The sequence below is a fragment of the Dendrobates tinctorius genome, unplaced genomic scaffold (assembly GCF_039654945.1).
Source record: "Dendrobates tinctorius isolate UK_male_01 unplaced genomic scaffold, ASM3965494v1 ptg000158l, whole genome shotgun sequence".
Classification (NCBI taxonomy): domain Eukaryota; kingdom Metazoa; phylum Chordata; class Amphibia; order Anura; family Dendrobatidae; genus Dendrobates; species Dendrobates tinctorius.
In genome coordinates, this window is record NW_027361825.1 from 11,003,417 (window position 1) to 11,030,984 (window position 27,568).

Consider the following 27,568-nt stretch of genomic DNA (forward strand, 5'->3'; position numbering starts at 1 on the left):
CCGGAGCTCTGATGGCGATCGGCAGGATCTGGACATCCGGCAAGCAAACCAGGGTTCAAGCAAGGAGGCACGACAGTGTTCAAAACATGGAGCGTGTCAAGGAACACGCCAGGGTCCAGGCAAAGTTCAAGGCAGGGTGCGTGCTAGGGACACGCCAGGGTCCAAGGCAAGGTGCAAGGCAGGGTTCAACACACTAGGCAAGGTGCGTGTATAGGGGACACGCCAGGGTTCAAGGTCCTGCGCGAGGTAGGAGCACGCCAGGGGCACGGTACTAAGAATGGTCCTGGCCGTGCTAGGAGGCAGGCCAGGGTACAAGGTTAGCAGCAGGTCCCACACGTGCTAGGAAACTCGTTGGGCTTTGAGGTTTCAGTACAGATGTCCTGCGCGTGCAGAGGGGCACGCCAGGGTCAGGGTTCAAGACAAAGAGCAGAGCACGGTACAAGTAAGACAAAGATTCAAGACAGGTCATGGAACTCAGAACACGACAGAGAGAAAAGGTTCAGGACAGAGCAAGGAAAGCGAAAGACTTGTGCAAGGGTAGCACGAAAACGCAGTGCGAGAAACAGCGTGAGTGCAAGGGAGCACGGAAACCACGACTGGGACACCGGCAGGCAGTACTGGCTAGAGGCACAGGCAGGCGGGCACGACTAGAGGCGGCACGGCTGAGGCACAGACAGGCGGAAACCACTATAGCACTGGCCGGCGAGCACGGCTGAGGCACAGGCAGGCAGGCACGACTAAAGGCGGCACGGCTGAGGCACAACAGGCGGGCACGGGGCGACCAGGCGCATGCAAGAGGGCACGCAGTCACAAGGCAGAGCTAGGCAAAGGTACAGGACAGAGACGCATGCGCTATGGCACGGCAAAGCCTGGTACGAAAGGTGCAAGAGCGCACGAAAAACGGATACTAGACACAGAGTTCAAGACATGGTCCTGCACATGCAGAGGTTATGCCAGGGACAGAGTTCAAGGCAAGGTCCTGCGCGTGCAGAGGGCACGCCAGGATCAGGGTTCAAGACAGAGAGCGGAACGTAGGCAGTAGCACAGAGCCGGGTACAAGAGAAGAGAAGCGGGGCGTAAGCTAGAGCCCAGAGCCAGGTACAGAGACATAGAACTAGCAGTGGAGCGTAGGCCGAAGCCCAGTGCTGGGTCAAGGCAGAGCCTTGAGACTAGTCAGGGAGTGTGCTAGAGAGCACCATAGGACAGAGTCTAGCAGCGGAGCGTAGGCCAAAGCCCAGAGCCGGGTCAAGGCGGAACCTTGTACTAGACACGGAACATAGAACGAACAACAAGGCAAGGAAGAACTTAGGCAAGACATAGCAAAACAGGCTAAGGCATGAACAGAGGAAGTACTACAAGGCAAAGCATAGCAAGGACAAACATGGCACGAAAGACAATACAAGACATGGCACGAGACAAGAGACAGAGTACAAGCACAGAGCGTGTGCAGAGATGCACGACAGGGCAGAGTGCAGGGGCACAGAATACAGGGAGCGACCAAGCAGCCATGCAGGGAAGCAACACGATACTCAGGCCCCGACCATAGGAAGGGGCGGTCTGATATAGGGCATTAGCACCTGCACTTCTGGGTCAGGACCAGGGGAGGACTTCCAGTTCAGTCCTCCAGGATCATAGAGAGCATTGCTGGGTCAGGTTCTGCTGAACCATAGAGAGGATCACATGGTCGGGTCCTCCAAGACCATAGAGAGGATAGCTGGATCAGACAGTGCTGGAACATAGGAAAGGTCACATGATCAGGGAGTCCAGGAACACAGAAAGGATAGCTGGATCAGACAGTGACGGCGTGTAGCCAAAGGTAAAACACACATGCGCACTGGCAATGGCAGGCAGCCATGAGATGAGGCGCGCGTGCACACTGCTCCAGGCATCTTGTAGCACAACAGTCATGAGGTGCGTGTGCACACTGCTTCCAGGGATCTTGCCGCATAAGACATAACGGTACACAATAAATAGAATCTCATGCAAGAACTATTAAGCATAACAAGAGATCAAAATAGAGTTTTTCAAAGCTGAAATATAATTTATTGAAATAATGATAAACAGAGCATGAGTGCTAGTATAGGTTGCAGCAGACATAAGCACAAAATGATTGTGCAGCACCTTGAAAAAAATTATTGAAGAATATATAGATATTTTTGTACAACATCAGCAGTTATTTCACAGATGTAGAACACAATAGAAAGCAACCCACCAATTGAAGTAATATATATTCCCTAGAAAGGGTGTTACATACAGTCAATACCCAGGGTAGGATACTATCCATAAAGTGCAAGAGTGCTCTGTGCTAATAAGTGAGCCTCCTGAGGAAGCTGCGGCGTAACGCGCGTAGGGGCGGCAGGTTTGACAGCAGCATTCACATCACATGTAAGTGTTACTCTTTAATGCAGCCCTTATATTCAGTTTTTGTGCACAGGCATTTTTTACTTCATTTAGTTTACATTCAACGCCCTTTAGGCTTATTAGCACAGAGCACTCTTGCACTTTATGGATAGTATCCTACCCTGGGTATTGACTGTATGTAACACCCTTTCTAGGGAATATATATTACTTCAATTGGTGGGTTGCTTTCTATTGTGTTCTACATCTGTGAAATAACTGCTGATGTTGTACAAAAATATCTATATATTCTTCAATAATTTTTTTCAAGGTGCTGCACAATCATTTTGTGCTTATGTCTGCTGCAACCTATACTAGCACTCATGCTCTGTTTATCATTATTTCAATAAATTATATTTCAGCTTTGAAAAACTCTATTTTGATCTCTTGTTATGCTTAATAGTTCTTGCATGAGATTCTATTTATTTTGTATTGTTCAGTGAGTTGAGCCCTTTATTATTTCCAGTGTTTGGGGTATTTGTATTTAATAAGACATAACGGGCATGATAGTTCAGTGCACGTGCACACTGCTCCAGGGTTCATGCGGCATACCAGACATGGCGGGCATGATAGTTCAGTGCGCATGCACACTGCTCCAGGAGTCAAGCAGCATAACAGTCATGAGGTGCGTGTGCACACTGCTCCAGGGATCTTGCGGCATAACAGTCATGAGGTGCGCCTGTACACACAAGCGAGACCCGCGCCTGCAGGGACCCGGAACTGGGGACAATGAGGCATGACAATGGGGATCATGCAGCGCAAGCAGCATGGCCGGCATGACGGGAATGACAGTATCAGTCTGCCATCTTACTAGAAAGCTAGGTATCGGTCTGCGCACTTACTAGAAAGCCTGGTATCGATCTGCCCTATTACTAGAAAGCCAGGTATCGATCTGCCCTCTTAATAGAAAGCCAATTATCGTTATGCTCTCTTTCTAGACAGCAAAGTATCGGTCTGCTCTCTTACTAGAAAGTCAAGTATCGATCTGCCCTCATTCTAGAAAGCCAGGTATAGGTCTGCCCTCTTACTAGAAAGCCAGATATCCGTCTGCTCTCTTACTAGAGAGCCAGGTAACAGTAGAAAACCAGGTATCAGTCTGCCCTCATACTAGAAAACCAGATACTGGTCTGCCCTCTTACTAGTAAGCCAAAAATAAGGTTATAAAAAATATTTATTTTACGTGCAACTTCAAAACAAGAACCAATCGGGGATATACAAGTACCCCTGGGGGAGATAACAAGTACCGCTCGGGGAGATAACAAGTATCAATGGGGGGAGATAACAAGTACCGCTGGGGGGAGATAACAAGTACCCCTGGGGGAGATAACAAGTACCGCTCGGGGAGATAACAAGTATCAATGGGGGGAGATAACAAGTACTGCTGGGGGGAGATAACAAGTACCCCTGGGGGAGATAACAAGTACCGCTCGGGGAGATAACAAGTATCAATGGGGGGAGATAACAAGTACCGCTGGGGGGAGATAACAAGTACCGTTGGGGGAGATAACAAGTACCGCTGGGGGAGATAACAAGTACCGCTCGGGGAGATAACAAGTACCGCTGGGGGAGATAACAAGTACCGCTGGGGGAGATAAGTACCGCTGGGGGAGATATCAAGTACCGCTGGGGGAGATATCAAGTACCGCTGGAGGAGATAACAAGTACCGCTGGGGGAGATAACAAGTACCGCTGGAGGAGATAACAAGTACCGCTCGGGGGAGATAACAAGTACCGCTGGGGGAGATAACAAGTATCAATGGGGGGAGATAACAAGTACCGCTGGGGGAGATAACAAGTACCGCTCGGGGAGATAACAAGTACCGCTGGGAGGAGATAACAAGTACCGCTGGGGGGAGATAACAAGTACCGCTGGGGGAGATAACAAGTACCGCTCGGGGAGATAACAAGTACCGCTGGGAGGAGATAACAAGTACCGCTGGGGGGCGATAACAAGTACTGCTGGGGGAGATAACAAGTACCGCTGGGAGGAGATAACAAGTACCGCTCTGGGAGATAACAAGTACCGCTGGGGGGAGATAACAAGTACCGCTGGGGGGAGATAACAAGTACCGCTGGGAGGAGATAACAGTACCGCTCGGAGAGATAACAAGTACCGCTGGGGGGAGATAACAAGTACCGCTGGGAGGAGATAACAAGTACCGCTGGGAGGAGATAACAAGTACCGCTCTGGGAGATAACAAGTACCGCTGGGGGAGATAACAAGTACCGCTGGGAGGAGATAACAGTACCGCTCGGAGAGATAACAAGTACCGCTGGGGGGAGATAACAAGTACCGCTGGGAGGAGATAACAAGTACCGCTGGGAGGAGATAACAAGTACCGCTCTGGGAGATAACAAGTACCGCTGGAGGAGATAACAAGTACCGCTCGGGGAGATAACAGTACCGCTCGGAGAGATAACAAGTACCGCTGGGGGGAGATAACAAGTACCGCTCAGGGAGATAACAAGTACCGCTCGGGGAGATAACAAGTACCGCTCGGGGAGATAACAAGTACCGCTGGGGGGAGATAACAAGTACCGCTCGGGGAGATAACAAGTACCGCTGGGGGGAGATAACAAGTACCGCTGGGGGGAGATAACAAGTACCGCTCGGGGAGATAACAAGTACCGCTCGGGGATATAACAAGTACCGCTGGGGGAGATAACAAGTACCGCTGGGGGAGATAACAAGTACCGCTGGGGGAGATAACAAGTACCGCTGGGGGAGATAACAAGTACCGCTGGGGGAGATAACAAGTACCGCTCTGGGAGATAACAAGTACCGCTGGGGGAGATAACAAGTACCGCTGGGGGAGATAACAAGTACCGCTCTGGGAGATAACAAGTACCGCTGGGGGAGATAACAAGTACTGCTGGGGGAGATAACAAGTAACGCTCGGAGAGATAACAAGTGCCGCTGGGGGAGATAACAAGTACCGCTCGGGGAGATAACAAGTACCGCTGGGGGGAGATAACAAGTACCGCTCTGGGAGATAACAAGTACCGCTGGGGGGAGATAACAAGTACCGCTGGGGGGAGATAACAAGTACTGCTCGGGGAGATATCAAGTACCGCTGGAGGAGATAACAAGTACCGCTGGGGGAGATAACAAGTACCGCTCTGGGAGATAACAAGTACCGCTGGGGGAGATAACAAGTACCGCTCGGGGAGATAACAAGTACCGCTGGGGGAGATAACAAGTACCGCTCGGGGAGATAACAAGTACCGCTCGGGGATATAACAAGTACCGCTGGGGGAGATAACAAGTACCGCTCTGGGAGATAACAAGTACCGCTCTGGGAGATAACAAGTACCGCTGGGGGAGATAACAAGTACCGCTGGGGGAGATATCAAGTACCGCTCTGGGAGATAACAAGTACCGCTGGGGGAGATAACAAGTACCGCTGGGGGAGATAACAAGTACCGCTCGGAGAGATAACAAGTGCCGCTGGGGGAGATAACAAGTACCGCTCGGGGAGATAACAAGTACCGCTGGGGGGAGATAACAAGTACCGCTCTGGGAGATAACAAGTACCGCTCTGGGAGATAACAAGTACCGCTGGGGGGAGATAACAAGTACCGCTGGGGGGAGATAACAAGTACCACTCGGGGAGATAACAAGTACCGCTCGGGGAGATATCAAGTACCGCTGGAGGAGATAACAAGTACCGCTGGGGGAGATAACAAGTACCGCTCTGGGAGATAACAAGTACCGCTGGGGGAGATAACAAGTACCGCTCGGGGAGATAACAAGTACCGCTCGGGGAGATAACAAGTACCGCTCGGGGAGATAACAAGTACCGCTGGGGGAGATAACAAGTACCGCTCGGGGAGATAACAAGTACCGCTCTGGGAGATAACAAGTACCGCTGGGGGAGATAACAAGTACCGCTGGGGGAGATAACAAGTACCGCTGGGGGGAGATAACAAGTACCGCTGGGGGGAGATAACAAGTACCGCTCGGGGAGATAACAAGTACCGCTGGGGGAGATAACAAGTACCGCTCGGGGAGATAACAAGTACCGCTGGGGGAGATAACAAGTACCGCTGGGGGAGATAACAAGTACCGCTGGGGGAGATAACAAGTACCGCTGGGGGAGATAACAAGTACCGCTCGGGGGAGATAACAAATACCGCTGGGGGAGATAACAAGTACTGCTGGGGGAGATAACAAGTACCGCTGGGGGGAGATAAGTACTGCTGGGGGAGATAACAAGTACCGCTCGGGGAGATAACAGTACCGATCGGAGAGATAACAAGTACCGCTGGGGGGAGATAACAAGTACCGCTCGGGGAGATAACAAGTACCGCTGGGGGGAGATAACAAGTACCGCTGGGGGGAGATAACAAGTACCGCTGGGAGGAGATAACAAGTACCGCTGGGAGGAGATAACAAGTACCGCTGGGGGGAGATAACAAGTACCTCTGGGGGGAGATAACAAGTACCGCTGGGGGGAGATAACAAGTACCGCTGGGGGGAGATAACAAGTACCGCTGGGAGGAGATAACAAGTACCGCTGGGAGGAGATAACAAGTACCGCTCGGGGAGATAACAAGTACCGCTGGGGGGAGATAACAAGTACCGCTGGGGGAGATAACAAGTACCGCTCGGGGAGATAACAAGTACCGCTGGGGGGAGATAACAAGTACTGCTCAGGGAGATAACAAGTACCGCTCGGGGAGATAACAAGTACCGCTCGGGGAGATAACAAGTACCGCTGGGGGGAGATAACAAGTACCGCTGGGGCTGATAACAAGAACCGCTGGGGGGAGATAACAAGTACAGCTGGGGGGAGATAACAAGTACCGCTCGGGGAGATAACAAGTACCGCTCGGGGATATAACAAGTGCCGCTGGGGGAGATAACAAGTACCGCTGGGGGGAGATAACAAGTACCGCTGGGGGAGATAACAAGTACCGCTCGGGGATATAACAAGTACCGCTGGGGGAGATAACAAGTACCGCTCGGGGATATAACAAGTACCGCTGGGGGAGATAACAAGTACCGCTGGGGGAGATAACAAGTACCGCTCTGGGAGATAACAAGTACCGCTGGGGGAGATAACAAGTATCGCTCGGGGAGATAACAAGTACCGCTGGGGGAGATAACAAGTACCGCTCTGAGAGATAACAAGTACCGCTGGGGGAGATAACAAGTACCGCTGGGGGGAGATAACAAGTACCGCTGGGGGAGATAACAAGTACCGCTGGGGGGAGATAACAAGTACCGCTGGGGGAGATAACAAGTACCGCTGGGGGGAGATAACAAGTACCGCTGGGGGGAGATAACAAGTACCGCTGGGGGGAGATAACAAGTACCGCTGGGGGAGATAACAAGTACCGCTGGGGGAGATAACAAGTACCGCTGGGGGGAGATAACAAGTACCGCTGGGGGGAGATAACAAGTACCGCTGGGGGAGATAACAAGTACCGCTCGGAGAGATGCTTCGTGCAAATTTGTTAATCAACAATCTGCATCCCAGATTGGCAATATTGGTCATAGGGTTTTCCGGGCTCTCTATATGGAACCATTCCTTAAAAAACTGTGAAACCACGGATGGAGAGTAACGGATGAATGTATCGCTGTGTTGTCCGGCTGCCTGCAGTGTGGAGGAGGCCCGCGGACCAGACTGGAAAAGAACAGCACTCAGTATTGTCAGTCTTAATCCGGCGGAGCCCCCTGATGTCACTTATGAGGAATGTCATTCATGAGCCTACAGAGAACATCACAGGAAGATAATATCAAACTGTCCCCATGTAAAATGAATCAATGAATCATATATGACTATATGCATAATTGCGGTTTTTTTCCGTCATATGCAAAAACGTAATGCAGCATTCGGCACTGTTACAACAGCACTGTATGGCGGTATAATTTCAGTTCTGTCCATTTTCCTACCAAAACCCCATCTATTGTTATACCCAACCATCCACTGCTAAAATTAATGCGACACATAGTATTATACAGAGCTGATGTGGCTGCTGCAGTGGTATTACGGCTACTATGCCAGCGCTGTATGGCGGTATTATTTATGGACTACATGGCTCAGCGATTCAGGGACTGAGCAACCCTATCTGCTGATCTTATGGCTATACAGTGACAATATGATCCGCACGGACGCACATCTCCTATTATCCTGCTCCAATGCATAGAAACCAAAATTAGACAGCGCTGCAGAAAATATTTCCAAAAATTGTGACTTTCATTCATTCATATGTAACATTTTATAAAATAATAATAATAAATAATGAGCCTTTCTCAAACCGATCTATTCAAGATAGAAAAATTGACAGACGGATGGATGGATGCCAGATCTGACTATTCTTTCTTCCCTTTTTTTCTGCACGTTAACAAGTATGAACTAAATAAGAACTTGTTAAAGTGGACACATCTTTTAAACAATTCTAAAAGGAATTTTCCATTATAACTTGTATCGAATGGCGATAAGATAGGGGCCACTGTTGTGGGTCTGATTCACAGGAATCTCCTTATCCGAAAATCATGGTGGCCCCGTTTAGGTAGTCACGGCATACTGCTACGAATGCAAACGACAGTACAGCGCTCTGCATATACAGGAACAGTGTCTCCCTACACGATCCTGATCCAGGCGCAAACATTTATGATTACCACCACGTCCTCTCACATTATACATCTATTTTATGTGCTATCTAAGCTAGAGTCGCCATTTTCCCGAAGTCCAGCGGAGCCTTCTACTTTCAAATCAGTCCCTTTGAGGGAGACGAGACTGTCAAATACATTTAGGCCTCTAGCGATGACTACTACGCATGCGCACTGTGAACAGACTAGCAAGGACGTGACGTCATTGGAACGCATTACGCGATCTAGGATGCGGAACAGCGGTCAATAGAAAGAGTTAATGACGTCACCAAGAGTCGCCGGATAACGCTTGTTTGGTGGCGAAGTGAGCAGGAGGGGATGTAAGTTTTTATTCAAATGTTACAGCTTAATGTACATTTTATTAGATACAAACGCTTAATGTCTAATGATGTTATAAAGCTAGTCGTAAAGTGTCAGTGTTGCTCACAGCAGCCAATCAGAGCCCTCTTGACATTTTCAAACTTGCACTGGAAAAATGAAAGCTGGAATCTGATTGGTTGCTATGGGCAATATTGATCCTTATTGTCTCCGTGGTTTTTGTCCAAGTGGTAGACCTACAAAAGAAGTGCATTTTGGTTGCCATGGAATCCGTGAGACGTCCATACAACACACTGCTCCCCCACAACTGAAAGTTTTCTTCTTGCCTTGTCTTCCTCCCTCAGCCTCCTCCTGTCTCCTCTCCATCACGTCCAGGAAACCATTGAATGAGTTCAACAACCACAGCCAGTATCCAAAATGGATGTGATAGAAGCGTGGGTGAAGGAGCGGCTCCATGAGGTCCTGGGAATGAGCGATCGCCACGTGGCACAATTTCTTATTGGCACCGCACGGCGAAGTTCCAGCGCCGCCGACCTTGTGAGCCGCCTGAACGACACAGGAGCCGTCGACGTAACGGACAAAGTGCGCAGCTTTGCTGAGGAGCTGTGGGTGAAGGTGAGAGGCGGGACGCTGTATACAGTATGGGCTGGGGGGAGGATTGCGCGCTGTTTATTTTTTCTCTCCATTCTTCATGCTTTATACTGCAGCTCTGCTTGTTTAGACTGGCTGCTTCCGATGAGCACAAGCTCACCTGGATGTCAGGACAAGGAGCCACCATTAGAGTAGATAATTCTAAACTACAAGGACTCATACCTGTACACCTTCCACCATTCCACTCTATTGGAGGCGCGTACCTTTTAACCAAAATATTCCCCAACTTCCAGGGACTCTTGCCTCCTCAACTCCACCACCTGATTCCCAGAGATATGTGCCTCCTTTTCCCTCCCCATCTGACTCCCGCAAATGCATGCCTTGATTCTCATCCGATCCCCGGAGACGCTTGCCTCCTTCCCCCACGATCCCCGGAGACGCTTGCCTCCTTCCCCCACGATCCCCGGAGACGCTTGCCTCCTTCCCCCAGGATCCCCGGGGACGCGTGCCTCCTTCCCCCAGGATCCCCGGGGACGCGTGCCTCCTTCCCCCAGGATCCCCGGGGACGCGTGCCTCCTTCCCCCAGGATCCCCGGGGACGCGTGCCTCCTTCCCCCACGATCCCTGGGGACGCGTGCCTCCTTCCCCCACGATCCCTGGGGACGCGTGCCTCCTTCCCCCACGATCCCCGGGGACGCGTGCCTTCCCCACGATCCCCGGGGACGCGTGCCTCCTTCCCCCACGTTCCCCGGGGACGCGTGCCTCCTTTTGCCTCCCCATCTGACTCCCGCAAATGCATGCCTTGATTCTCATCCGATCCCCGGAGACACTTGCCTCCTTGCCCCACGATCCCCGGAGACGCTTGCCTCCTTCCCCCAGGATCCCCGGAGACGCTTGCCTCCTTCCCCCAGGATCCCCGGGGACGCGTGCCTCCTTCCCCCAGGATCCCCGGGGACGCGTGCCTCCTTCCCCCACGATCCCCGGGGACGCGTGCCTCCTTCCCCCACGATCCCGGGGGACGCGTGCCTCCTTCCCCCACGATCCCGGGGGACGCGTGCCTCCTTCCCCCACGATCCCGGGGGACGCGTGCCTCCTTCCCCCACGATCCCGGGGGACGCGTGCCTCCTTCCCCCACGATCCCGGGGGACGCGTGCCTCCTTCCCCCACGATCCCCGGGGACTCGTGCCTCCTTCCCCCACGATCCCCGGGGACTCGTGCCTCCTTCCCCCACGATCCCCGGGGACTCGTGCCTCCTTCCCCCACGATCCCCGGGGACTCGTGCCTCCTTCCCCCACGATCCCCGGAGACGCGTGCCTCCTTCCCCCACGTTCCCCGGGGACGCGTGCCTCCTTTCCCCTCCCCATCCGACTCCCGCAAATGCGTGCCTCCTTTCTCATCCGATCCTAGAGGACACGTGCCTCCTTCCCCCACGATCCCCGGGGGCGCGTGCCTCCTTCCTCCACGATCCCTGGGGACGCGTGCCTCCTTCCCCCTCGATCCCCGGGGACGCGTGCCTTCTTTCACCACCCTTTCAATCCCCAGGGACTCGTGCCCCCACCCCCCAGATTCCCAGGAACTTGTGCCTCCTTTCACCACCCCTCCGATCCCTGGGGACATGTGCCTCCTTCCCCCACGATCCCCAGGGACGCATGCCTCTTCCCCCCTCAATGGCAGTTAAGTGCGAGTGCTACATTGTGGATTACATAGTAGAGACGTTTTGGGGTCTGGTGGAGGCACTGTCACTTGCTGTATGTTAAAAATAATACAAAATCCCAATGGCAGAGATCATAATCAATAGTGGTCAATAAGAGGTAATCAAACCACCAAATGGCATTAGCCAAAGGAAAAGGAGTCTATATCCTCAAATAAAATCACCTCATTATTTTGTTACTAATCACAAAATATATATTAAAAATAGACAAGTAGTTACAACCATAAGTATGGCAGAGTCTCACAAAAAGAGACTAGGGTGCAATATAAGTGCTTCGTCACTAACAGCAAGAAGTCTTAGCATGTAAATAACCAGTGCAATTATATACAAGAGGCCCCATAGGTCCAGATTAGCGCAGGCAAAGTGATCCCCCAGTGAGGTGTATACTTCTAAGTAATTCCTCGCCAGTAAGTCAATAGGTCATAACCCCATAATTACTGCTTACCCATAGCTGTCAGGTACATCGCACGTCACGCCCTGACGCACGTTTCACGTGGTCTTCTTCCGGGGGCTGTTGCCGCTATTGACCGCAATAGTCCCCAGAAGAAGCCCACGCGAAACGAGCGTCGGGGCGTGAAGTGTGGTGTACCTGACAGCTATGGATAAGCAGTAATTATGGGGTTATGACCTACTGACTTATTGGCGAGGAATTACTTAGAAGTATACACCTCACTGGGGGATCACTTTGCCTGCGCTAATCTGGACCTATGGGGCCTCTTGTATATAATTGCACTGGTTATTTACATGCTAAGACTGCTTGCTCTTAGTGACGACGCACTTATATTGCACCCTAGTCTCTTTTTGTGACACTCTGCCATACTTATGGTTGTGACTACTTGTCTATTTTTAATATATGTTTTGAGATTAGTAATAAAATAACGAGGTGATTTTATTTGAGGATATAGACTCCTTTTATTCTGCATGTTTCTACGCTTGCTGTATGTTACAGCACCAGATTTTCAGCCTTGTGTTACATTGCGATAATGGCGACACTAATTAATAAAACACTATTATCTTCATTCCCTTCATGTCCCAGCTGCCCCGTAAAGCCCCTGTCGAGCGTCCGGCCAGAGCTGCCGAGAGAGAGGCTTTAGCAATGCAGCAGAAAAACAAATCTTACGCTCTCCTGGAAGACAGCGACGAAGAGGAGCAGAAGATGGTGAACAAAGACGAGAAGAAGAGGAAAAAGAAACATCTCCGGAAGCGGAAGAAAGAGGAATCGTCTGACAGTGAAAGTGACCGGGCGAAGTAAGTATTGTCCATGGGGACTTCATGGTGGTCCCAGTGCAGGAGGGTGAGACATACATGTACTCCATATTGTCAGACTAAGCTCGGTCATTAATCTAGTCCTTGATCCCACCAGGAATGAGAAGGTGCCATCTCCGCAGGTGATCTCTGATGATGAGGAGGAGCGTGAGGAGCAGGCCAGGCTCAAGGACCTGGAGGAGAGAGATGCATTTGCTGAGAGGGTAAAACAGCGAGATAAGGAAAAGACCAGGAATATTGTGGAGCGGTCAGATAAGAAGGTGAGATGCTCATATGTGGGGGGTGGCTTTAGAAATTACTGGGGGTCTTGGTACAAGAAGCCCACCAGTAACTTTTTCTGATTTCTGCCCAATTGGGTAGATTGTGTGCGTCCAGCCACTGGAACCCAACATCCATGGCCAATAAAACCACCCAGAAACATTACATCAATGCCATTGTGTCCTAGGGCTATGCTTAGGATTAACGGAGACCTTCTCATATGCCCCATTTGTGGCTATCGTGGCACATCAACCATGTATATGCATGGAGGTTACACACCTTCAAGGACAGCCATAGGTTAATCTCCTATGAAACGAAGGGGCAGCAGCGGTCACGGCATTGTCCACATTCTGGGTCTGGTACTGTAGTATTCACCAGATGTAGCACATGGGCCAGACTTGGCGCAGGCGCCTGGACATTGCTTTATGGCATTTGTACTTTTTTTTTAGGCTTATGAAGAAGCGCAGAAAAGACTCAAAATGGCCGAGGAGGACCGTAAGAAAATGGTACGCTTTTTCAGTGTTCAAAGGAATTCCTCCACTTTACAACATACTCTCTTTTCATTTCCCACCCAAAATACTGGAGTGAGTACAATTGATGGGTCTCCCCTGATTTGGGCTACGGCAACTAAACGCCAAGTTTGGAGACGAGGCGAGATGTTCCATGTGACGTAAATTCACGTTATGCCTCTGCTACCTCTCGCCATAATGTACCTGAGTGCTTACTTTATGTTACAACATGGCCGTCCGTTTTTCCAGAGGTAATAGGGACTTTTTTTTTCCTTCGGATCCGTACGGTCCTGAATTCTGGCAGTCGGCGACTACACATTTTTAGAATAACTAGTTAATAGGCCATAAGAAATGCATAGTGGTTTTGTCTGTCCTTGGGGTTAGTCAGCAGGCACTCTTTGTGACTGCAGACTTGTGAATTTTCACGGTCAGGATCCTCTAGCACTAGAAACGGGCGATTGTGTGACCACAAATATGTGACTTGCATCCATGCGGTCACATGCCCACTAGACGTGTGCAGCCTCTCTCAATACAAGTGAATTGAGTAAGGCCAGACATGTCTAGTTGGAATGTGACCGGTAGTATGCAAATCACATATTAGTGATCACATGACCAGCAGCAGCACCGAAGAAACCTCACATGACGATGAATGATTGCAGACTTGTACCCCAAGGCTGGAAAACCCCTTTAATTACCAGAGTGTATAAAAATACATTGCTTACTTCTAAGATCAGTGCCACCCTTATCCTCAGGCTGTGTATGTTACTACAGCTTTGCCTCCATTCATTTAATTGGAACTGAAGTGCAATATCAGAAAATATACCCTTCTCCCAGAAACAGCTCCCCCCTCCCATCTGTGGGCTGATCTGGTACTGCAGCCGTCGCCACAGTCATGGTTTACTTTTTACCTATCGTTTTGTTTTCTGAAGATTCCAGAATTGCGGAAAAAGTCTCGACGAGATTATCTCGGGAAGAGAGAGAAAGAGAAGCTGGAGGACCTGGAAGCGGAGATAGCCGATGAGGAGTATTTCTTTGCCGACAGCCGCTTGACGTCGACCGAGAAGAAAGACCTGGAGTACAAGAGAAGCGTCAGGGATCTGGCCAAGGAGTACAAGAAAGCCGGAGAGAAGGAGCGCATGGAGAAACACGATCGCTACTTCATGCCCGAGGAGAACAGGAGTAAAGTACGTCTTCTAGTAATAAAGCTCGGGGGGCGGGGGTGGGTCAAGTACTAACCAACGTTTTCGTACACAACTCCTATGCAAAGTTGGGTTACGTTCACATGGGCCCCTGAATTTATCGGACCAGTCCCGCCCACAGCTCATGCGCCCAACCACATCCAGAAATCGGACCGAACTCTCACATGCTGACATTTTTTACACGTGGTAGACTTTGTAATATTGTATTAGCATTTTGTACTTCCAACGCAGCACCCCTTTACGACCCCACGGAAATGGAGGATATTACACGTGTCTATTGTGTTTTATTTGCCGTGCAGAAAATTCCAGATCGGTATGAAGAGCCGGTGAGTGAGGAGCGTTTTGCTCCCCGCGAAGAGCAAAGACGTTGGGAGGAGGAACACATTGGCGCGGCGGCTCTGAAATTTGGAGCCAAAGACGCCCACGCTCGCAGTCAGAAGGAATACGACTACGTGATGGAGGAAGATGAGGTGATACAGTTTGTCAGCGCCACCCAGATGAAAGGGACGGTGGAGAAGGTGAGGCGGAAGGCTTGGGAATTGCATTATGAGCAGTTTACTAATCAAAGGTGATGTCGCTCTCTCCGCGGTAAGCGGTGGTTTTATGTACGCGGTGTGGCTCTGGGACTTAGCGGTAACGGTGGTATAATGTCTGGACTTAACCCTTTGGTGATATAAATATCTGCCACCTTTGCTCCTCAGGAAGATGAGACAGCCAAGCAGCTGTCGGAGCTTGAGAAGCAGAGGATGTCCATCCAGGAGGTGAGGCTCAGTCTGCCTGTCTTCCCCTATCGCACCGACCTTCTTCAAGCCATCGCCGATCATCAGATCCTCATCATCGAGGGTGAAACTGGTTCTGGCAAGACCACTCAGATCCCCCAGTACCTGCATGAAGAAGTGAGTGGTTAACGCCTAGTATCCCCTCTTATATTCGTGCCTGTAGTAGACGCCCATTACCTGTCTTCTTCCTGCACAGGGCTACACCCAGAAAGGAATGAAGATCGGTTGCACTCAGCCTCGGAGGGTGGCGGCCATGAGCGTAGCCGCACGTGTCGCTCAGGAAATGTCTGTGAAGTTGGGCAATGAGGTAAGCGATGTGGCGGAGCTGCAATACCTGACAAATTCATGGAAAAGAGTGGTGCTCTTTTGTTTTTTAAAGCAAGCAGTCATGTTTTGACATCTGTCTCCATGTCAGTAACTCGTTAAAGGGTTATTCCTATTTTCATAGAAGGATATTGTCGGATAGAGCTTGTAAATACAAGAAATTTTTCAATTTACCGCTTATCAAAATTTTCAGCAGTTATCAAGATATTAACATCTTTTTTGTTTACAGGTCGTTGCCTTGGAGATCGACCACCGCTGCTAGATAGGAGAATATGTGTAGTGATTACAGGTTCTTTTCTACAGAGATTGTAACTACTGCTCCTAATCCCGCAGGCCTCAGCCCAGTGCTTACAAACCATAAAGCAGCAGCGGTCGGTCGGTTTTCTAGGCAACCTGTTGTAAACAAAGCAAAAGTGTTAATATCTCAAGAACGGCTACAAATTTTAATAAGCAGTGAATTGCAAAAGTGCTTGTTTTTACAATCTCTATCTGACACTATCCATCTTCTTTAAAGGAGCTGTGCACTTTGGACAATTCATTTTTGTTCAAAGGTTGTGTTGGTTTAAAGTGATTACAAGATGTTTTGCTACGAGGGGATGTCTTGTGATCTGCTACGGGGGGATGTCTTATGATCAGCTACGAGGGGATGTCTTGTGATCAGCTGTCGGGGGATGTCTTGTGATCAGCTTCGGGGGGATGTCTTATGATCAGCTACGAGGGGATGTCTTGTGATCAGCTGCCGGGGGATGTCTTGTGATAAACTACGGGGGGATGTCTTGTGATAAACTATGGGGGGATATCTTGTGATAAACTACGGGGGGATGTCTTGTGATCATCTACGGGGGGATGTCTTGTGATCAGCTGTCGGGGGGATATCTTGTGATCAGCTATCGGGGGATGTCTTGTGATCATCTACGGGGGGATGTCTTGTGATCAGCTGCCGGGGGATGTCTTGTGATCAGCTACGGGGGTATGTCTTGTGATCGGCTACGAGGAGATGTCTTGTGATCAGCTACGGGGGGATGTCGTGATCAGCTACGTGGGGATGTCTTGTGATCAGCTGCCGGGGGATGTCTTGTGATCATCTACGGGGGGGATGTCTTGTGATCATCTATGGGGGGATGTCTTGTGATCAGCTACGGGGGAATGTCTTGTGATCAGCTACGAGGGGATGTCTTGTGATCAGCTACGGGGGGGATGTCTTGTGATCAGCTGCCGGGGGATGTCTTGTGATCAGCTGCCGGGGGATGTCTTGTGATCAGCTGCCGGGGGATGTCTTGTGATCAGCTGCCGGGGGATGTCTTGTGATCAGCTGCCGGGGGATGTCTTGTGATCAGCTGCCGGGGGATGTCTTGTGATCAGCTGCCGGGGGATGTCTTGTGATCAGCTGCCGGGGGATGTCTTGTGATCAGCTGCCGGGGGATGTCTTGTGATCAGCTGCCGGGGGATGTCTTGTGATCAGCTGCCGGGGGATGTCTTGTGATCAGCTGCCGGGGGATGTCTTGTGATAAGCTACGGGGGGATGTCTTGTGATCAACTATGGGGGGATGTCTTGTGATCAGCTACAGGGGATGTCTTGTGATCTGCTACGGAGGGATCTCATGTGATCTGCTACTGGGGGATCGCTTGTGATCAGCTGTCATCTATTGTGCAACCTCCCAGTGAGCGTTCAGTTTTCCTGCAGCGCCACCGCAGGACAAATGAAACATTACCAAGCTGTCAATGAAATCTGGTGTCTGTCCATGTCCTGTACATGGTGGTTCCCCCAGAGCAAAATGTGTCTATGACCATCGCTCTTAAGTACTAAAATGGGTTTTCTAAACCGGACCAGTCACAGCAGCCTCCTCGGAGAAATTCCCCTTTTCTGGAGCCATATCTCTCAGGTAAGGCACTGATACCAGAGGAGGGGATGCGAAAATCTATCTGACAACCCATCTAGGAGCGTTGATGGCTAATCATCTGAGTTGTCACTCCACTTCCTGAGAACACAGATACATCTGATTGCACTGATTAATTCTCTAACCGTTCTCCGCTCCCAGGTGGGGTACAGCATTCGGTTTGAGGACTGCACGTCGGAGCGGACGGTCCTGAAGTACATGACGGACGGGATGTTGCTCCGTGAGTTCCTCACTGAGCCGGACTTGGCCGGTTACAGGTACTACACCAACATCTCCAAAGCTATGTCCTCCTCCTCCTCTGCTGAGATTTACTTCTCCTTAAAGGGTGTGTGTCAGGGCAAAATTATGTTCCAAAAGAAGGGCACATCCACAATGGGCATCTTAACCTGAGAACAATCCATCCTTGTGTTACCAGTTTTGTACATTAGATGTGCAGAACAAGTCTGATGCACCTCCCTCTTGTCAGTCGAGTCGGCCTCCTCCTACTTGATTGACAGCACTGGTTTTCTCTCGGGTCAGCGTCGTATCTTCTGAAATTGGACACACGGACACGTATCCACAGCCCCTGGGCTTGCACAGATATAGCACTACGGGGATGTGCACAAGCGCCAGATTTCAGCCAAGCCAGCACTGTCAATCAACAAACCAGATTTAGGGGAGATCCTTTGAACTGTGCAGCACTGCCCACTCTGCACTGATGACCCAATTTGCATAAAGGTTTGAAGCCATTTTTCAGCAGTTTTGGTAACCAGAGCTATGGTTACTATTAGGAAGAGCCACCCGGCATGGAGATGTCCTCAATGTAGAAGTCCCTTGGGTTGTCAGTCGCCACTCGGGTGAAAGGTGTTGCAATGGCGGAACGACCCCACACACCTGCACGTGATCTATTCTAAAGACTCGTGCCTGATACCTGGGGATGGTAGACTCTTCTCGGCAGGTCCGTGGGGTCTTCATCAGCCCCGCTTATCCCCTGTAATAAGTGCCATCCTGATCCTTTCGCCCCATTTCTTCATCTGCTTTATAGTGTGGTTATCATAGACGAAGCTCATGAGCGGACCCTGCACACGGACGTGCTCTTCGGCCTCATCAAAGACATCGCCCGTTTCCGGCCAGACCTCAAGGTCCTGGTGTCCAGTGCCACCCTCAACACTGAGCGCTTCTCTTCTTTCTTCGACGATGCCCCCATTTTCCGTATTCCTGGCCGACGATATCCTGTAGACATTTACTACACAAAGGTGCAGAGAGAATATAACTTACATACATGTATCTGGAGAGGGGGCGTTAGTAAAGGCTTAACATCGCCTGGTTTCTTCTTTATCACCTCCAGGCACCCGAGGCCGATTACCTGGAGGCGTGCGTGGTGTCTGTCCTACAGATTCACGTCACACAGCCGACTGGAGACATCTTGGTCTTTTTGACCGGGCAGGTACGTGCAGATCAGAGGGATGCTGGGTGTTGTGGTTCTTCTGATGTCAATTGTCTTCTTTCAGTGACTCGTATTTGTCACCATATCACACTCCATGACACTCAGAGCTGAGCCCTCGTCACAGGGGCAGGCACCGGCTGTGTTATACAGGCAGCACCTGCTTTCAATGGCGTCAGCCATGCTATCAGTCTCTTACTACGGCATCTAAAGTAGCCGGCTATCGATGAGTTACTCCATGGTTGATGACCCCGATCGCTGCTATCTTGTTGCTCCTGAAAAACAAGCCGTTGTCTCACGAAAAATAAAAAAAAAATTAATTTTTTGGGGGAAGAAAGGTGTTTTTTTTTTTAACTGTGTATTTTATTAACATTTTTAAACAGATACAGAAAAAGTACATGAATGTATAGATATGTCTCACAAGCTTGTTAGCAATAACTGTAAACCAGAAATCAGTATACATATCTTAATATCCACTAATACAATGAAAACAGGGAATATGACAAGACGAACAATACAATACTAGACAGGGAAATATAAGGAGGGGGGTGAAGGAGCGGGGAAGGTGAATATTTCAGGCTTCCATCAAGGCCAAGTTTCACTGTTATTCTTTATTGGCCCAATAAGTGTCCCAGAGTGACCAAACACTTTCAAAAAGATCTACCGTGTCATTTGACAAGGCAGATAGATACTCCATCCTTCTCACATCTTGGATCCGAGAATGGAGATCGGCAAGTGAGGGTGGGTGGGCTAACCTCCAGTTACAGGCAATTAGACACCTGGCGGCTGTGGTCATATGCAACAGTAACCGCTTCACTCTCTTCCCCAGCTGAACAAGTGGTATATTTAATATGTAGAATTTAGGATCCAGGGGAACCCGAAGGTTAGTTACTTTCTAAATAAGAGATTGCACCAGCCTCCAGAAACCCTGGATATTGGGGCATACCCAGAATATGTGCGGTATGTCTCCTCCTGTAGCTCCACACCTCCAACAATTGTCAGGTATAGTTGGGTTTAGTTTATGTAGTAGTGATGGGGTGTGATACCAATACATAATTAATTTATACTGATTTTCCTTATAAACATAGCACGAAGATGTCTTTGAGGCAGTATCCCAGATCCGTTTCCACTTACTGGGGGAAGAAAGGTTTAGTAAAAAAAACGAAAGAGGGTGCACAGTTATGTATACATCTGCCTGGTGAGCAGCATTGTGCTCCTGGCTTGTTATTACTATATATGACCATAAGAGGGCAGTGACCACACAGCCAATCACTCAGGTCCAGTACATACTATTCTACATGGTACCGGATACCATGTAGCACCCAGTCTGCCCCGTCATATCGACGTGGGGGTCCCTGTTACAGATTTTACATTGGAGACCCCCAAGCTTCAAGGTCTGTGTCCCACATAGAAGTGTGCTCAGACTGGATATCACGGAGTGTGCACACAGAGCAGATGATGGTGGTTATACTCTCGGCTGGTGAATGTGTTACAGGAGGAGATCGAGGCTTGCTGTGAAATGTTACAAGAACGCTGTCGCAGGCTGGGCTCCAAGATCGCCGAAATGCTGATATTACCCATCTATGCCAACCTGCCGTCTGACATGCAGGCCAAGATATTCGAGCCCACCCCCCCTGGAGCGAGAAAGGTGAGGGGAATGGCCAAGTATTGCGAAAAAGAAGGGAACTGTGAAAGGAAAAATATAATATATGGTCTTATTTTCACAGTTCCCGTTTTCATATGTGTATATATATATATATATATATGTCAGTGTCCAGCTGCAGTAATGAGACTCATGGGTCTTTCCCACCTGGTAATCAAGTTCCTGCACGGACTGGATTAGGAGTAAATCCTTCAATAGGAGAACAAAAAGGAAATCAAGCAAGAACTCAGCAGACCAGGGTTGGAGTAAAATGATGCTTTTCTTTATTTCTTCAACAAGGTAAAAAAACGACCCGCAAGGATCAGAAACCAGAGTGCATGGCAGAAATAAACGCAAATGGTACTATGCGTTTCGGCGGCCTAATCCGCCTTCTTCACGGTCCAAACCTAATCTGCTCCTTGTATGTGGAGCCATATAAAAGGCAATCCTGAATAAAATTAGTGCAAATGATTACAAACATATGTGCAGAAAAAGGGTTTAACCAATTCTCTACTGAGGATTAACTAACAGCATTGCTACAAAATAGACAACTTTTTCTTATGTAATAAAAAATACAAATAAACGTCCTAAATAATGACATAATATATAGGATGATAAAAGAGAAAAAAAAAAAAACACAAACACAAAAAAAATGAAAAAAGATATATTTGACATAAACAGAATATGCTCCACTGAAACCTCAATAATGTAGAATAATATCTGTACGGCTATTTTTTTTACCTTGTTGAAGAAATAAAGAAAAGCATCATTTTACTCCAACCCTGGTTTGCTGAGTTCTTGCTGGATTTCCTTTTTTTTTTTTTTTTTTTTTCTCTCTCTCTCTCTCTCTCTCTCTCTCTCTCTCTCTCTCTCTCTCTCTCTCTCTCTCTCTATATATATATATATATATATATATATATATATATATATATATATATATATATATATTTTTACATTATTTCTTTTCTTCCAAGGTTGTCGTGGCCACCAACATTGCAGAGACGTCGCTGACAATAGACGGCATCATTTACGTCATTGACCCCGGATTCTGCAAGCAGAAAAGCTACAACGCTCGTACCGGAATGGAGTCCCTCATCGTCACCCCCTGCTCAAAGGTGACACCTCTCACTTCTGTCTCTAGCCAGCAATACAGAGGTAGAAAATCTGTTCTGAGGGTGGTCATACACCTTTTAAACGTATTTAGGCGTAGCATGTAAAAGTATGCGACCTAGCAAAAAAAAACAACAAAACAATATGTTGTAGCAGGCTCAGGAGCTGAGACCGCACCATATCAGGCAGTGCCTGTTTAACCATTTAGATGCCACCTTCGATTGATTCATAGCGGCATTTAAATGGCGCAGTGCGTGTCGGCTCCCATCATCATGATTGCAGGGTGCTGATGGATTGTCTTAGGAGGCTGAACTCCATCCTGGTAATCCTGCGAAGGCCAGCTTGCGTCTAGGCATCATAAAAGAGCCTCATTTTTACTATGTAATTTGATACAAGTCACCTAGAGGAAGTTGAAAAATGTTATAAAGTTTTACAACATTAATAAAAACCACTTTTAGCACCACTGAAATAAAAAGAAAACTATACACATTTATTATCGCCGTAATCGTAGAATCTTTCTCAAGTGTCGTTCTCTTTCTTCCAGGCCTCCGCCAACCAGAGAGCAGGACGAGCCGGCCGCGTGGCTGCAGGAAAGTGTTTCCGGCTTTATACAGCCTGGGCATACAAAAACGAAATGGAAGATACGACTGTACCGGAAATCCAGAGAACCAACCTAGGAAACGTGGTTCTGCTGCTGAAGAGTTTAGGTGGGAGTTGGGGTTTGTACAGAACATTACGGGAGGAGGATTGGAGTTGTAGTATCTTGCGTAAATCCGTAATCCCTGTATAATGGAAATTCTGCAACTTTCTGTCATATCTGGGCTCAATTCCTAACCGCTATTAGGATCTCTGCTTGTAGTGAATGGAAACTGCTCCTGTGTATGTGACTCTGGGACAGCGGCCACGGACTGCACCAGGGTCCTGCACATCTTTTCTTCATCTCCAAATGCTCAGAGTTTCATGTCCTCTTCTCCAGGCATTAATGATCTCATTCACTTTGACTTCATGGACCCCCCGCCCCACGAGACGCTGGTTCTGGCGCTTGAGCAGCTCTATGCCCTTGGGGCACTAAACCACCTGGGAGAGCTGACCAAGGTAACACTAATGATGAGGGTAGTGGTGGTGCAGCGGCACTTCATACGTGTTTCCAGTTTACGTGCCTTCTCCTTTTGCTTTCCGCAGCTTGGGAGAAGGATGGCCGAGCTCCCGGTGGATCCCATGTTATCCAAGATGATCCTGGCGTCGGAGAAGTGAGTTGTCTGCCTGGAATCCACTTTCTTTTCTCTCCGTTACTTCTTCACTACCGTCCCAGGTTTTCGATGCGACATCATTACACCCCTTTGCGTCCTTTCTCAGGTACGGCTGTTCTGAGCAGATTCTGACCATCGCCGCCATGTTGTCTGTAAATAACTCCATCTTCTATCGACCCAAAGACAAACTGGTCCATGCAGACACAGCACGGACCAACTTTACGGTGCCGGGGGGAGACCACATGGTGCTGCTCAATGTGTACACACAGGTAAGATGATGAATGTATATATATAGCTGGTCGTCTGGATGTCATGTAATCTAAAAACATGGCTGCTTTCTTCCAGAGATGGCGCCACATCAGTTTAGAGGTTGTTGTCTGATAGTTCAGATTAGTGCCATGCACTACAATGGAGTTGAGCTGCAATACCAGACACAACCCATGGACAGGAGTGGCGCTGTTCCAGGAGCAAAGCCGACATTTTTCTGTAACCAGAGTTAATATTTCCACACTTCTGTTCTATGTAATGTATGCTGTACTTTCCACCTGGCAGGACCTGTGGATTTGGGTCACGTGACCCTGATGACATTATCATAAGTCCTTCTGCCCGTATATGTTGCTGCCTGCTTATGATTGGTCAGCGTCATTCAGGAGGCAAATGTACAAGCCCCCACTGAAAACTGTGATACTACCCACTTGGACTTAACTCATTAGGCGCCAACTATTTGCTGATATCTCCACAGAGCAGAAATAAAAAAAAAAAATTGTATTCCTCTCTGCAGCCTCTATGACGTCGTGAGTTCAGTTCAAAATGAAACATTTGGTGAAAAGTTCTGTTTAAAAAGTTTCAAAAATTGATATAAAATATAAACCGAATTTACCCCTTAATCCCCCCTGCCGGTGACACCTACATGTTCAGCACATGGAGCTCAGCGCTTTATGGAGTCCTAGACCACCCGTCTACCATGTTTCCTTACCGATGTCATTTCCTTCTTGTTTCTCTCTGTCAGTGGGTGGAGACGGCTTACTCCCTGCAGTGGTGTTACGAGAACTTCATTCAAGCCCGTTCCCTACGCCGTGCCCGTGACGTCCGGGAGCAGTTGGAAGGACTCATGGCTCGGATAGAAATCGAGTTAACGTCCTGTGAAGGAGACGCCGTGCCAATACGGAAGGTAGAGACCAATATCCTAACGTGCCAGAATGTCTTGAGTTCCCTTATGGATAATTTTGGCTGTTGTATGCCATGAATGTTGGGGCACTGGTAGGTCCTGAACGTGCCATCCTGCATGAAAAACTGACTGCTCTACCTAAGGTGGCTGAGGGGCACACAGGGTGGTTTTTTGGGCATATTCCCCTCATTGGGCATAACAGTGCATCGGTTTTGTATGGCGTACCCCTTTAACCACGTCCTCCGATGCACCACTGCCCTGCTTTCAGCCTGGCAGTCCCGTTCATTCAATGAGGGCTTCATTCCTATTTTTTTGACATTTTACTTATAGGCAATTACAGCCGGGTACTTCTACCACACGGCCAGGCTAACCCGCAGTGGGTACAAGACAGTAAAACAACAACAGTCGGTGTTCATCCACCCGAACAGCAGCCTACACGAAGAGCAGCCCCGCTGGGTCATCTACCACGAGCTGGTCTTCACCACCAAGGAGTTTATGAGACAGGTCAGATATTTTTATTTCTGCCTTTACTCACGGGTCTTAAAGGAGTTTACTCATCTTCTATCTTCAGGAGCCCTCTGCTCCTCTGCCTCCCAAACTGGAGACAGCGTGCTCCTGACAGACCGTTCACCCCAGCGGCATTGTTGCCCACTGGCCCGAACTTCACTTTTTTGCCTCTGCATCATCAGAGGAGCACTGAAGCAAACAGAATCCTGCGATCTCACTGGCTGCAGAGCAGTGCTCATAAGCTGAACAGTAAAGAGCATGTAAGTGCTGCGCTCCTCGCCTATGAAGCCGGCCACCTCTGATGCCCTTCAGAGGTGGCAGGTAATGAGCAGTAAACACAATTAAAAATCCCAAATGACCGCTGCAGCTATTCAGTCTGCTCTCTTCCTCTGAACATCACCGCTGCAGGCAATCAGTGGCTGCTAAATAAATGGCTGCAGATGTCATGGGACATCCCCAATGGGAAAAGCGATGATATAGATGGTGCATTTGCAGCATTGTGTAGCCATTTATATATATATATATATATATATATGTATATAATTTTTTTTTTTTTTCCTTTTATTCTACATTCACCTTAAGCCTATTTTTAAATAAAAAAAATAATGGCAAAACTTTATTTAAGGTACCAAATGCATGGGATGTGGGTTACAGGTTACCCTGGCTGTGGGCCCATGTTCCCCAACACTGGAAACACTTCTGTCCAACAGGTTAGTAATTTGCACTTACTTGACGTAACCAAGTTCTCGCTCCACTCGCAGATCATTGAGATTGACAGCACCTGGCTCTTGGAGGTGGCACCGCATTACTACCAGTCCCGAGAACTGGAGGATGCCAGCAGTAAGAAGATGCCCAAACAAGCAGGAAAGAGCAAAGACGAACTTGGCTGAATGGCGGCCATATTACTGTAGTTGTAGCACTCAGGTGCCGATCTGGAATAGCTGTACATGTCGGGTGTGGCCATTTCTGTACTGTAGAGCTGTATTCACATTCTGCGTACGTCTAACTCAGCGCCAGTGACCACTCGCGCTTTGCGCTGCGGGAAGAGGCCTAGTCACGCTGCAGGCACTCACTGGATTGTGTGTAACACATCTGTACAGATCTTGTATATAAAAAAAAGTTCTCATTTTGGATAAAAAAACTTGTTTTTGGCTCTTTTATCGATAAAGCTTTACACGTGGTGATAGTAGTCCCTGATAATGTACTGTCAGAACGTCTCACGCAGTCACAGGACGCAGCTTGGTGTTTGTCTCCTGCTTGTGGTTCATCCAGGATAAATGGCTCCCATACACATTACACTAATGTTGGCTGAACGCACCAATATCGACAGGTTGGGCTAATAGTCTGTGTATGGAAGCGCCGGCCGCCTGATGGTTGGGAGAGATGTCGATCTTGTGTGATTTCGGACTGCCGAGCATATTCTCTCTTGCCAACATGTCTGCAGACTGCTTTCTCATAGAGAACACAGAAGCACTTGGACGAGCCAGCAGAGCGAGCACTCTCGTGTCCGAGAGAGGCACTCCCGTGTCTGGGAGAGGCAGCGGCAGAGCGATTGTCTTGACAGCCATCTCATGTATGGCCAGGTTAATACAGGTGGTGATAGATCTGAGGCAGCACACTCAAACACATCACGTGCTTCTCATCTTCATCATCCCCTTTCTTCTGGATTGTGTTTTACATGCTGGGCAGCAGATATAGTCCAGTATATAAGTAGCTGATCTGTGTTCTGCTTAGTGACAGTAATTGAATGAAATTACAGGAGCTGTTCTTTAGTTTGAGCTCTGTCATAACTATGACAGGTCGGGCAGTAACGGAGGTTGTGCCAAGTAATAAACAATCCCTTTAATGAGAAATAAATTCTGTCTCACCTACTACACACCCTGACAGACACACAGATACTTTTCTGCATTTATTATACTTGTCAAAAACCCCTTTAAGGTGATTTCCAAAGGGGATAATCCCTGATCACTTGCCCGTCCCACTACGGCAAATGCATCTTCATTTCCTCTTCATTTATATCAGTGATGGGAAATTCTGCGATTCCGTGGAAGGTCTCCCACACCCACCAACAAAACAGCTGGTTTTGCTAAAGGATTTTCTGGTCATCTTCTATAATAATAAATGCCCTAAGCAGCTTCCGGTTGTAACAACTTCCGTGACGGAGTGAGAGAAGGGGTCATATGTGGAGATGGTGAAAGGTGAGATGAGTGTGTGTGTTGAGGGTTAACATGGCAAGAGGTGTGATGCGATAGCATCGGGCCATAATCTAGTTACTCTATAAATAGGGATGATCGAATAGCTTATGATAAGAGCTTATCCGAATAGCTATAACGCTTACCGAATAGCTGCATAGGGAACCCGGATACCCGAAGCGCTCCTCATAATCTGCTGTTCCTCACTGTAGCTGCATGTGTCGCGGCTGTGTGACAGTCACAACATGCATGGAGAGACTATGTGACAGTCAAGCAGCTGCGGAGCCGAACAGCTGATTATCGGGAGCGCTTCAGTTATCCGGGTTCCCGATGCAGCTATTTGGATAAGCTCTTATCTGAACCTATTTGCTCATCCCTACCTATAAATAAATGTGCACCGGTTTATCT

The 27,568-nt window shown here is 48.8% G+C and overlaps 1 protein-coding gene across 2 annotated transcripts; it reads left to right on the forward strand.

Annotated features, from left to right (window-relative positions):
* Positions 1-1,678: 1,678 nt before the first annotated feature.
* DHX16 (DEAH-box helicase 16) lies at positions 1,679-26,152 on the forward strand. Of its 2 annotated transcripts, none has more exons than XM_073548911.1 (21): positions 1,679-1,816; positions 9,679-9,949; positions 12,672-12,883; positions 12,999-13,161; positions 13,609-13,665; positions 14,598-14,852; positions 15,167-15,385; positions 15,569-15,763; positions 15,843-15,953; positions 18,010-18,125; positions 18,893-19,103; positions 19,196-19,294; positions 20,787-20,939; positions 21,908-22,048; positions 22,588-22,750; positions 23,020-23,138; positions 23,226-23,293; positions 23,400-23,562; positions 24,303-24,464; positions 24,792-24,965; positions 25,730-26,152. In XM_073548911.1, the coding sequence occupies exons 2-21, from the start codon at positions 9,752-9,754 to the stop codon at positions 25,856-25,858; spliced, it is 3,108 nt and encodes a 1,035-aa protein (XP_073405012.1). In that variant the 5' UTR covers positions 1,679-1,816; positions 9,679-9,751; the 3' UTR covers positions 25,859-26,152. The 2 variants fall into 2 exon arrangements, with proteins under 2 accessions (XP_073405012.1, XP_073405011.1); XM_073548910.1 differs by lacking the exon at positions 1,679-1,816 and adding an exon at positions 9,181-9,336.
* The last annotated feature ends 1,416 nt before the right edge of the window (positions 26,153-27,568 follow it).